This window comes from Homalodisca vitripennis, chromosome X (assembly GCF_021130785.1).
Source record: "Homalodisca vitripennis isolate AUS2020 chromosome X, UT_GWSS_2.1, whole genome shotgun sequence".
In the NCBI taxonomy this organism is placed as follows: domain Eukaryota; kingdom Metazoa; phylum Arthropoda; class Insecta; order Hemiptera; family Cicadellidae; genus Homalodisca; species Homalodisca vitripennis.
Window position 1 is genome coordinate 71,925,816 of NC_060215.1, and position 13,272 is coordinate 71,939,087.

Sequence of the window (13,272 nt, forward strand, 5' to 3'; positions counted from 1 at the left end):
TTAATTTCGTGATATCGTTAACATGTCCCCAATAATCGATATTAATACTAAACGTTACTTTTTCATCTTCCAACACCTTAAAATAGGGAAAGTTGGATATTTAGGAAAATAATTACAAGATAAGGCTAAATCTTCCCACCATTGCTGCTTTATGTGTCTTAAATACAGTTTCAATAATACAATCGAAAAGTGGTCATAGCGATTTTAACACCCTCCAACAGTATACTTAGTTATGGTACTAAATTCTTAACTTGAAATTATACACCTTTTAATCTATTGAGTTTATTATTTTTTTTTTGTAACAGACAAGCTCATTCAGGTCAGTGTTTTATAAAATATTCAATCTTATTAAGTTTTAGAGCTCATTTGCACGTTAGGTTACTTAAAGGAAGTTCTCAATTTTTTTTAAATGGATTTTTACGAACTAAACAGGACCATTAAAAAGTAGGATTCGAAACAAAATTATTACGGTTAGAGAAATTTATCTGCCAAAATACAATTTAAATTTGGTATTTATTAGGACAGTTTTACATTATATTGGCATTTTGTGAAATGTATGGTAACGAAATTTTATAGGAAACACCATAATGTTTACAAAAAGAATTAATACACGGAATTATTCCATTTAAGAAAGAGTAAATATCGTGATCTATTCAAAAAAAGAGACTCGAGTAAATATACCATTTTTAGTTTTATGTTTGTTGTAGTTTTAGTTTATAATTTCGATAAATGCAAATTCGTCTGTTCAGGTAGAAAACTTGCAACATGGCGTTAAATAGAGGACCACGACAAGAAGAGATCGTAGGAAAAGATGTAAGAAGAGAAGATTTTGTTGGCGACATGGGAGAAATAAAAAGGGCCATTAGTAGTTTAAAAAGGAAGGACTCGAAAATAAGAACACTGCAAGAGTTAATCGCCGAATTGCACAAGGTATTTGAGAGTGACCACGTGAACATTGAACACGTGCACGCCCTCATGGTGGCCTACCAGAGCAATCCTTCTGAGTGGAGGAAATACGCCAGATTTGACCGATACAGGTAGGTGACGGGACTACAAATATTACATAGATAAGTGACAACTGTAAAATTAAAATAATAAATTAAAGTACATTAAAGACCTTCTTAACCAAAAGCTTGACTACAAATTAGAATTTTAAATTTACCTGGGAAAGTTTTTTAGTAGAAAGAATAGCTTTTGTTCCAGTGTTTATTTTCATGTTATAATACAGGTTATAATCAATTAAATTACAGCTGACCAAGTCCCTGCATGACTTTCGCTCTAGATGGTGACGTACAGGAAGCTGACAGATGTGCTATGTCGAGTTGTGATGGAAGTCTGGTGTAGTTTTTCGGGTAGTCGGAGCCTCCACCGTTGTCTTGAAGTTTTCCAATAGTTCCAGTAGTAATACATCTCTCGTCCACACAGTTGATTGGCAAGTTGCACTGTACGCTGCAGTCAATTGAAGAATGAAGTTTATTGGCAGTCACTCGAGATGTATTTGCCACAAATAGCAGGCGGGTGTCCGATTCGATCAAATGATCCAATACACGCGTGTGCATTTCCTTCAGATACTTGAGTTCGTCCTTGAGTTTAAGATTTTCTTATTGTACGGCTGAAAGGGTGGGTGTAGTTGTAATTAATCTTGAATCAGACCGAGAAAATCAGGACGAAGAGACAGGAGATGGCTCTTGTGGTGTGAACATGAGAGGCCCGGGGTACAGCGGTGTCAGCAGAGGATGGTGAGGCTCGTGGCTGGGGAGATGTCCCCAGGACCCTCATCGTGACAGGGTGAGGGCCTGTGTCTTTGCTATTAACTACGGTGACTACAGTTATTTCAGAATTTGTTTTTATTGTAGCACCGCAGTTTATACGCAGACAGCACCACACAACCTCACCAGTTTTTTCAAACAATAACTTTCTCGGTATATGTTATTGCTGTACAGAATATTGGGCTTGCCGTTTTTTGTGAGTTCTGTCATGCCTCATGCTTAGTTACCAGTAGATCAAAATAGATAAAATGGTAGGCAATAAATAAATAGCGAAGTTAATAAATAAATACATAGGGTAGTTAATAAATAAATAGTTTAACATATAAAATTGTTGAAATAAAGTAAAAGTCTGGTTAAGGTGCATAAATAAATAATTAAAAATTATCAACACTGAAGTTGAAAACACATATCACAAGGTTAAAATCGTTGCCCAGTCCAGCAAACATAATCACACAGAGCGGGTATCGACCGCCGGTACTTCAGGCCTTAGGTCCCAAGCGATATCACTGAACCGAGATAACACTGTAGGCACTACAAGAGTTCGTGAGTACGGAGCAGCAAGCGTAGAGACGTGCTCTACTGTCTTGTTTATGAAATCTAACTTCGATCTACTTATGTACTATTTAATAGATAAATAATAAGATTATATAAATCTAATAATAGTAACAAAACAATAATAACAATATAAAATACCAAATACAACAATATTTACGCACTTAGTTCGTAGGCTTACTAACATAGTTATCAAAGTCTTTCGGTTCAAAGTCCACGTTGAAATATTGCTTACATAATTGACATCCTGAAATATTTCGGCCTTGAGACTTTCCACGATATGTCATCTGCCTGATTGTGGCCCAATTCTGAACTCAATGAAAAACAACCGAAAAATTGTTGCCAACTGTTGTGGGAAGCAAAACTGTGCACACTGGCTAACTGGGCCACCTCGGTAGACGATATAATCACTACAATAAAATTATTGAAATACTGAGTATTGACTTATATAACACAATGTTTTACTATTTTTAAAGGTACACAAGAAATCTCGTGGATGAAGGAAATGGCAAGTTTAACTTGATGATTCTGTGTTGGGGAGAAGGTCACGGGTCAGCAATACACGATCACGCAAACGCACATTGTTTCATGAAGATGTTGGAGGTAAATGGATTGTTTGTGTTTGTGTTTCAACAATTAAAAACACAATAAATTACATGAGAATGAGTTTAAAAAAATTTGAATTAGTCTTTTAAATTACTTTTTTCCTTATTTGTCTTGCTCCATGTAATATAAAATATGATACTAAATGTGAGTGCTACAAATGTCCGTATAAACTAACATATACAACAAAAGTAATGATTGTTCAAAAAACTTAACCGTCCCCTCTACCTTAACTTTTGAGTGGATGCAAATGTTTAAATCTCGTTTAGAGATAAGTGATATGATTACTCGCAGATATTTTTGATCAATTCAAAAATTATCTCCCTTTTTCCCTACGTGGGGATCAACTCAAACGTTTGTAATGCGATCCATCAAGTGCTACCTGAAATTAAAGGTTGTGACAAAACCTAACTACTTTCTGTCTTCTATGTCCAAAATGAGTGCAGTATGAACAATGCATTAATTGTAACTTGAACATTACAAAGAAGTGTGATTAGTAATTAAAAATGCCGTTTCTAAACCCTGCAAGCTTCTATTTTTTATGAAGGGAAGTGTTTTACCAGTAACCTCATCGTCTAACACCTCATTTTTAAAGTTTTGATAAATAAAAGAATAACGGAAAAAGTTAGAGGTCACTAAGTTGATTCTATTCAACATTTGACACAACTAATTTAAGTTGTAAATTTACTTGTATTTAAACAGTACTCATTTCATATGGAGAAATCAGAAGATTTTTGGTGTCGTTAATTTTGTCTCATCAACCATGAAATTTGAAGTAATACTCTAAGTAATTCATCTCACAAAACATTTCAGAGTTCCTCTACTTCAAATAGAAGGTTGGTATTTTGTCACTGCCCTTATTACAAAATTTAGACTTAGATTATTGTTTCATTGTATTGATTGAAGGTAAATCACCGACTAGATTTATAGAGAAAAGTGTAATAATGTCAAGTAATATTTCAATGAAGTCATATGTATTTATAAAAATACAAATTCACATGTAAGTAAAAAGTTTATTAGACCAAATTATTGACAAAATATTAAATTTCAGGGTGAACTGTCAGAAATACGGTTTGATTGGCCTAAGGAAGGTATGAGCGAACAGACTTCAATGGTGGAGATATCCAGGTCAACGCTTCATAAAAATGAAGTATGCTATATTAACGGTAGGTGGACCAGTCTAACTTTGGTACAATTAGTTACGCCTTAATTTAAAGATATCAGGGTTTTAACCTTCAAATACTCTTGTGACCCAACTGCCGTTTTTTACAGCAGAAATAATCTTCAAGCGATGTACATTATTCGATCGAGAATTCAATAAGTCGGTCCAGGAGTATAATGGAATAGTAACAACAATTATACTGTAGTTTTTTTGCATAGTCAATTTCATTATGAATTAGGAAAAGATTTGAGAGACGAGTGATTGATTAACGTATTTAAAATTGATAACAATGATATAGATAAGTATTTTAAATAACTTGCAACAAGTTCTTAAAAAAATTATGAAAGGAAAAAAATTAAATTTTAATAAAGAAATTAAGAGTTTATCTTCCAGTTTCCACAATACTCGTAGAAAGTTTCCTCAGAACAGATGACGATCGCATTGAGTGCCATGATGTGTGCTGCTTTATCATATTTATTACATTAAAGACAGATTTAAGGGATACATCATGATCTATTTAAGGGATACCTCATGATTTTAGCTGTACTTGCAATAGAGACAACATCTTGTGTGCTAGCAACACTGAAGTATGCTAGTCAGTGCAGATCCTACAGTAATCAGTTTGCATGACATGTAGGTGATTAAGTATCAGAGCAATCAGACATTGGCATTGGTCCTGTCTCAAACTATAGAGACTAATAATAATTTTCTTCTTGTCTACATGCATAATCATTTATGGTCTCAACTACATAATTCCGTATATCTTTTGGCCATATATCTCTTTTGCTCACCGGAACTTGCGACTACTCTCGGATAAAAAAGTATAGATAGTAAATAGTAGATAGTAGTGTAAATAGTAGATAGTAGATAGTAATAGTAGATAGTAGATAGTAAATAGTAGTGTAAATAGTAGATAGTAGTACTTTTTGTTATACTCGGAAATTTGTGATCCGGTTATGATAAGAAATAAGATCTGATTAAGATTGCCCAGGGCGGTGTTGCATCAGTGGTACGGCAGTTTGTGTGTCTAAACGAGCAGGCGCTGGTCACGTTAAATTGACAAAACCTGCTGAATTACATCTGTGTTCAAAATTCTAAATAGTGGTTAAAAAGATTAAACGTCCATGATAATGATTTTATGAGCACCACAACGAGACCAATGGTGGCAATTCTTTGAATCGCCTGGTCAACGAATAAAAGTTAAGATAGTAATGTACTCACAAATATTTTCATATTCTAGAACTTCATACTCACAAATAGTACACTTGTATCTATCTTGTATAAAAAATTAGTGCAAACAGGATCAAAAGTTTCCGAGTTATGAATTTTCCAAATTGCAGTTTGGTTAAAAAGCGTCAAAAACCGGAACATTTTTATCACAAAAGCTGTGACCTGCACGGTGTCATCAGGTATTTCGTCCACATATCTTACGTTAGAAGGGCGGGGATAAGCTGAATGAGATAACTATTGCGCCTGCCATACCCCGTCATACGGATCTTTCCCCTTCAATTTTAACTCTGATAACTATTGATCCATGTACGACGTACGTGAAATGCGATAAATGCAACTTTTCACAGGTCATGTGAATAAAATATTTTTTCTGTTACAGTAAATTTACTATCCAAACAGTTAAAAGATAGGGAATATCCTAAAATTCAGCTAGTGGTTGTTACTGATGAATATTGAATGGTTTTGAGACACAGTGGCTTGCAAAATATGGCCGCAAGCACAAACTGCAGCTTGCATATTGGTTAGCAAACACCTATTGATAAACAAGCAAATTGCTTATTATTTGTTTTGGATACAAACCAAATCGGTTTAATATAAGAAATAACTTGTTTTTCTGAAGTAAGCGATGTAGCAGTGTAAAGTTATCATATAATGTTATTGACAAACATTTTTAGAGCTCTCACACAATTCACGCAACACTGGATACAAATTTTAAATTTTACCTTTTTAATGACGTTTATAAAATATTAAGTGTTATATGACGTATCCATCCTTCTATATTTTTTGAAAGTTATGCTACTCAAGTATGTAAATGTATAGGTACATGTAGTCAGAAGTGGTACTCTATTTTGTGGGAAATCCATTCTTCATTATATTTGTATAAGTACGTAACATATTGGATTCAAAGAATATTTTGTCCACTACTATTAACAAAATAATATATTGCATCCATATACATCCAATTAAAATTTTGAGTTTTTATATGGAAGATTAACAATACAAAACAATTGTAAATCAATGTAAGTTCCTTTTTGAAATACATTAAAATGTGGTACAACATAACATACCTTTCCGTACTTTTTTAAATTTGTTCAATATATTACTTAAATATTACTAAATTTTAATAAAAACACTCCTTTGTGGAGTTACCTGAAGATGAAACCTTTGGATTCGAAAGGCCTCGTCCAAAAAATAAACAATTTGGAAAAGGTAATGTTTAGGTGTTGTTTACATTTAGTAATATTTAAAGAATTTTCCAATTGCTCCAAGAGTCTACAAAATATTACAGTTTGGGGGTTTATAAACTGGTTGATATGATCATGTAGCTTGTTGCTTTGATGAAATTTGATGAATGTGTAGAATGTATTAGTTTATTGTCCCGTATTTACACGTTTACAAAATACGGGTTTTATAATACTCTTAATTTAGTTACAAATCGGTCCGCCAATTTGAATATAAACTCATTTAACACAGGTTTTGCACAATCTGTAAATGCAATCTGATGAAACTACTTTAAATGGATTGACGTTGCAAATGACGCAAATGACCCACAAATGACGTTGCAGTCTGTTCGTTTGCTATAGTTCTGATCGTTTCCCATCTTCTCAATTAGATCTATCAGATAGTTCTGATAGGTGTATGATATCAAAATCTCCTGTGTACATATAGAAATATCAATATTTTGGTCGCATTTGTAATAAACTTATCAATTTATTGACATGGTATTGTGTTGTGTTTATATAGGCTATGTGTTTGACAATTAAATGAACTAGGCCTACAAGATTAAATCGTTGATGTCTCCTAGATTTAGAGAATATTAAATAAATGAAATGAAGTAAAAATTACTTTATTCAAGACACGGAGTATGGGTATCAGGACCTCACTACCACTCAACGTCAAAAATACAAATTGTTTAGTGTTGATATGAAGTATACAAAGCGAACGATATACATACAAGTTTTGATGTTTTGGTCGTACTAGGTATGTCTTACTTTACGATTATTCGACAATTTCTGAATGTAATTAGGCAGTTGTAAGACTACAATATTCTACCAGCTACCCCATGCTACTATACGCTGTCCAGATGTCTGTTGTCTATGTACCCTACTATGAACCCTCCCCGGACCAAAGCGTTCTCGCATCAGTACTCAGACCTCGACTCAAGTACTCGACCGCACTTCGAATGAGTACTGACCATTTTTAAAATATTAATTTCATTCTTAGCAATAACTGAAAAGTATATCTCGTCATACAACGAATTATATATAGACAACAGTATTACAGAATACCCGCAAAATGGTACACACAAACATGTTTTGATTTGAAATGATTTTAGGTGTTAAAATGATTTTATTTGGCTCAAATTTTGGAACGCACTTTAAGAGGTTTAAGAACGTTAATCTTTAATCATGGTATATTCCCTTTTGAGGGATAGCAACATCGATTGCTTTGATTGAACACAGTTATAGTGATGAATAATTTGTATAAAAACGTTCAGTATTTGTATACTTTATATTAAAAATTGTATCACAGGATAGGTATAATTTATTTAATTCAGAGACTGTTACAAAATCTAATAAGATAAATAGAAGTAAGAATTTATACAAGCTCCAAAAGAAATCGGATATGTTCTTTAAGTTAATTTAATTTGTGTATCTTCAATTCATGAAATGTAAATGGTGAATTTAATATATGCAGATACATTGTTGAAGATATAGTTCTATAATGTAGTAAAATATAGCAACTTTACAGATAGCCTTGGCTTGCACCGAGTGGAAAATCCAAGTCACAGCGATGTCTCTGTGAGCCTTCACCTCTACTGTCCACCATTCCAGAGCTGCTCCGTCTTCAACCAGCAGACTGGCCAACGATCTAAAGCTCAGGTCACCTTCTGGTCCCTCTTCGGCCACAGGAAGAGCAAGGTCACTATAGTTATCTTATGTTAACTATATATTTTGTATTTATTTTATCATTAATGTTCACAAAACACTTTAATGCCATTTTCCCTGATATATTACTTTCTTAAAATTCTAGGCGCATAGGAAACGTCGGCATTACTGTATTAACATTGATCATATCCTTTGCAAAAACAAATTTTTTTTATTTCTCGTGTACTTTACAGAAATATATGTACAGACATCGACACCTTAAATCTTTTTTCGTATTCAAGAAAACGTTATTAAATTTCGACTACAAATAGAATTTGAAAAAGAGTGAGTAATGTATAAGCAAGCACGAGTCTGACCTTACTTCCGTATATTCATCGTCTATCAGGATTCTTTAATTCTAACAGTAAAAAAAATATTTGGAAATCTGTCATATCTTTGTTTTTCCGAATTTTTTTTATTTAATTTAGAAACAAGCTTAATCTAGTCAAATTAAAGTTTTCCTATTAATATTTAAGTAGATTATGACTTCAAACTTGCATTTAAAGAATTAAATGTATACAACATTTCAGTAGTGAGAAACTAAGTTTTCATTGTACACTTTTGAAAATAAATATTGCTTCCTTTCACTATATTACAACAAAAAAGTGACTGGCTGTACATTCTCAGACTCTGTTTATCATTTCTATGAAATGATATTTGCCCTTTTCTAAGTCCTTTCGTTTAGAAACAAATTTTATTTTTTAAAGTAAATATATTTTTGCTAAATACATCGAATTTCCACCAAACTGGAAAAATTAGTTGCTGTATTGTAGTGGTAAAATAAATATTTTACATTTTGATTTCCATTTTCTATAATATAGTTATTTTAAAATTGTGGCCTAAGAATACGCTGTATTTTATAACAAACGCTACTGATACTATACACATTAAACCTATATTATTATTGATGAAGATTGTAACAATTAATATTAATTAATACACACAAACCCTGTATCACTGGATACTTAAAGCAATCAGTTCTCTATTAAGGACCCGAGAGGCCGAACTTAAAATAGTATTGTCTATCTGTCTGTGCGATAACTCTCGATAACAAGGTCATTGAGACTTGGTACGTGGGTTCCTCTTGATCCAGGGAAGAACTCTTTTGATTTTGGGATCAAAGGTCAAAGTGCAACAAAGTTGAAATAATTCTGGAAAAAGGTACGATCAGTTCCATAAAGACTTTTGTTGCATTATGTCAGGCCCTTCGATACTCCGTTGCGCCTGTTCACTGTATCGTTATTAATGATAATTATGAATATTAAATTTGATCTATCTGCTTTGTTAAACGCAATTTTTATCCAAACTAAAGCAGAGAATTCTAGTTTCCGCTGCCCACCTTCTATCAAGAATAAATACAATTCGCAAGCGTGTTATTATTCTGTCTCAATGATGCCACTCAAAATGGTTTCACATTTACAAGAGTTAAACTCTTCCAAAATAGGGGACTTTGGGGAGATGAAAATGTATGCATTCAAAAGAAATTCTAAAAATGAGGCCTGTGTCCGTTTACACTACACTCAATGCTAGCAGTAGCATATAAACACCTTCTTATTCTGTCCTCAATTGTGGCGTCAATGAAAACTAAGGCACTCTGTTCCAATCCTATAGAATAACTCTCTGTATTACTCGTTGATCATAAATTCAAGAATGCTCTTGGATTTGGGTTAGTAATAAATTGTGTTCTGTGTTTCAGAAATCCGAGGACGAAGAAGAGAGAGAGCCAGAAGACAACTAATACAATATTTAACCTTAGCTTTTATCCTTGAGACACAACCAACAAATATAATGTTGTTTCACACATGAACTTTGAATACTGTATCGCACAATTGAAATCTATTTAATGTAAACATATATTAAATTGTACTGCATGTTTTAACATTTTTTAACGTTATTTTTATTTTGCTGTAACGAAAGATTGTTATTGAAACAAATAAATGTAATAGAAACTCTATTGAGCTTTTATTGATTTACTCGAACTAAATGTATTATTTCAAAACAGCATATCTAAATATGCGGGTGTGGTAGCTATTATTAAATGGATACGGCGTAATGCGTCGTAAACATTTACATTACGTTGTGATGTTATATAGTGAATTTGTTTTCATAGATTTAGCGTTACGCGTTCTCTGTTCAGGTAAAGTTTAAAACCAAAATATGTAAAAAAGTGCCAACATCCTCTCGTACATTCCAGTTTTATTTGCCGAGAAACATGTCCCCATTACGTGTAATGTGCGCGGGCCGGGCGGCCAGGTCCTGTCCGATGGCGGGGGGTGCGGGCAAGGGGTGAGGCCAGTTTTTATTGCTGCCCGAGAAATTGCTTTCAATTAACACTAGTCGTTAAAACTAATTATCCCCCGGAGCCGTGACGTCAGAGCTAGTCCCCTGGGAAATCTTGGCTAATCACCGCTCAACTCGCTAATATCCACCGTCGCCCGCCCGCCACCCCCTCCCCTCATAACACTCTTGGCCACGCGCTCACTCAAGATTTACACCCGGTTCTCTCCGTTCATTATTGTATTTTAATATTCCAATTAAAAACAAACACGGACGGACACTAATTTTATAATAAATATCAACACTATGATCTAATGAGTTGCAAAAAGTATATCTACAACTTAATTGAAAACTTAAAAATGATCAAATTATACAATATACAATCAAATATACCATTCATAAATAATGTATAAATATAATGAGCGGTTAATCTTAGTTTAAACTAACTAACGTATTATTTAATGAATAATTTTCAATGTTCGGTATAAATGTATTTAATCGGTTTCTTAAACAGTGGAAGAAATACATTTTAAAAGTAAACTTACTTGATTAAATATATTATTTCTATTAAATCGAGATTATGCTGCTGTTAGAGTCCGATTACAGTTAATGGTACTCACGAGACTATCGTGGCAAGTGCTGTTTTTCACCAGTCTGCTAGGTACATTGATTTCGACGAACAACCTAACGTTACCAAGGTGAACTACACGACCGAGCAACTGCTGTTTGTGGTATGTCACCTTTTTGTGATCTAGCAGTCTGCTAGGTGTATTATCATCCTAACCATCGTTATACCAAGACCAACTACACGACCGAGCAACTGCTGTTTGTTGGTATGTCACCTTTTTGTGATCTAGCGGTCTGCTAGGTGTATTATCATACTAACCATCGTTATACCAAGACCAACTACACGACCGAGCAACTGCTGTTTGTTGGTATGTCACCTTTTTGTGATCTAGCAGTCTGCTAGGTGTATTATCATCCTAACCATCGTTATACCAAGACCAACTACACGACCGAGCGACTGCTGTTTGTTGGTATGTCACCTTTTTGTGATCTAGCGGTCTGCTAGGTGTATTATCATACTAACCATCGTTATACCAAGACCAACTACACGACCGAGCAACTGCTGTTTGTTGGTATGTCACCTTTTTGTGATCTAGCGGTCTGCTAGGTGTATTATCATACTAACCATCGTTATACCAAGACCAACCACACGACCGAGCAACTGCTGTTTGTTGGTATGTCACCTTTTTGTGATCTAGCGGTCTGCTAGGTGTATTATCATACTAACCATCGTTATACCAAGACTAACTACACGACCGAGCAACTGCTGTTTGTTGGTATGTCACCTTTTTGTGATCTAGCGGTCTGCTAGGTGTATTATCATACTAACCATCGTTATACCAAGACCAACTACACGACCGAGCAACTGCTGTTTGTTGGTATGTCACCTTTTTGTGATCTAGCGGTCTGCTAGGTGTATTATCATACTAACCATCGTTATACCAAGACTAACTACACGACCGAGCAGTTGTATTTTTCTGGTGTGTCACTATTTGGTACAGTGGAATATTAAAAGGTCGAATTCGCATTCAATTCATAAAACTAGGTTGAATCACTCAGAAGTATTTCCAATTTATTACTTGCATGATTTTTTTAGTAAATTTATCTTCACAAACTTGTATATGCGTATAAAATGCAGTATTTAGTCATTTTAAAAACGTTTTGCGGCTTAAAATGTTCTGAAATCAATTTCTAATTTGCACTACAATATTGTACATGATACTACCATCGCAGTAGTACTAATATGGCAGATAACGTGTTATTCTGTACGGAAGATCTTTATTCAAATGTAAAATGAATAATTATCGAGTATTTAAGTCATTAAACTTGTGGACAGTACATGTTTAATAAGTTCAAGCCTCTGCACGAACTGTGAAGGTGGGGAGTGACTACATATGAATTCTTCGCTACAAGTGAGGTTTAGCTTCTTTACCATGCACTGAAATAAAGACATCCACTTCACGCTTAGGATAAACTTATTCAGCGCATGGATATTTTGGGGTACTTACAAGGCGCTAAATTATCCCCCCCCCCCCATATTTCAAAGATGGCTTATTCAACGCACATACGTGGTCTAATGTTTGGTCCCTCTAGTCTTAATATACTCATTAATGCTATGGACAAATAAATATTTTTATTGCGACGTTGTATTGCGTCCGTATTGGAATTAAAACTGCAAGCTAGTATAGATGGATGCTAATTCCAGTAAACGATAGTAAACACGAATCGGAAATAGCACATCCTGAAATTAGTACCCCCTCATTAGGCTACGTTCCAAGCACCTTGTTCATAAAACATATTTTTCACTTTTGAGTCAAATGAAGTTGAAGTTTTAAATAAATAAATAAATGTTCTTATCAACTTATTATTCACATTTATTTTAGTAGGCTCATACACTGATATAATTAGGCGAGTTAAAAATCATACTTAGATGACCACTACGAAAATAAGTTACAAAAGTGTGTATATTTATCAATAGTTTGTGTTATCTTATGCTGAGTTCCTCCCGATTATTGCTATGATTTAGATCTCAGTGGTCTGTTCAAAACTTACCTATTCTAACACACTATGCTGATTAGCTATTTTTCAGATAACTAACTAATTAATTCTCAAATAAACTGATATCACAGAGTGTTGATGGAGCCGACGGAGCGTTATGAGAGTATTTTCGTAATTAAATATACTT

General features: G+C 33.9%; 1 protein-coding gene across 3 annotated transcripts in view; it reads left to right on the forward strand.

Moving 5' to 3' along the window:
• LOC124369183 (cysteine dioxygenase type 1) overlaps nucleotides 1–10,197 on the forward strand; it is a 28,371-nt gene extending 18,174 nt beyond the window's left edge. For all 3 annotated transcript variants that reach the window (XM_046826996.1, XM_046826995.1, XM_046826994.1), the window contains 5 exons: nucleotides 750–1,037; nucleotides 2,798–2,924; nucleotides 3,976–4,090; nucleotides 8,068–8,237; nucleotides 9,940–10,197. In XM_046826996.1, coding sequence (XP_046682952.1) covers nucleotides 766–1,037; nucleotides 2,798–2,924; nucleotides 3,976–4,090; nucleotides 8,068–8,237; nucleotides 9,940–9,981 — 726 coding nt within the window. In that variant the 5' untranslated portion in view covers nucleotides 750–765 and the 3' untranslated portion in view covers nucleotides 9,982–10,197. The remainder of the gene's footprint in view (nucleotides 1–749; nucleotides 1,038–2,797; nucleotides 2,925–3,975; nucleotides 4,091–8,067; nucleotides 8,238–9,939) is intronic.
• Nucleotides 10,198–13,272: the final 3,075 nt, after the last annotated feature.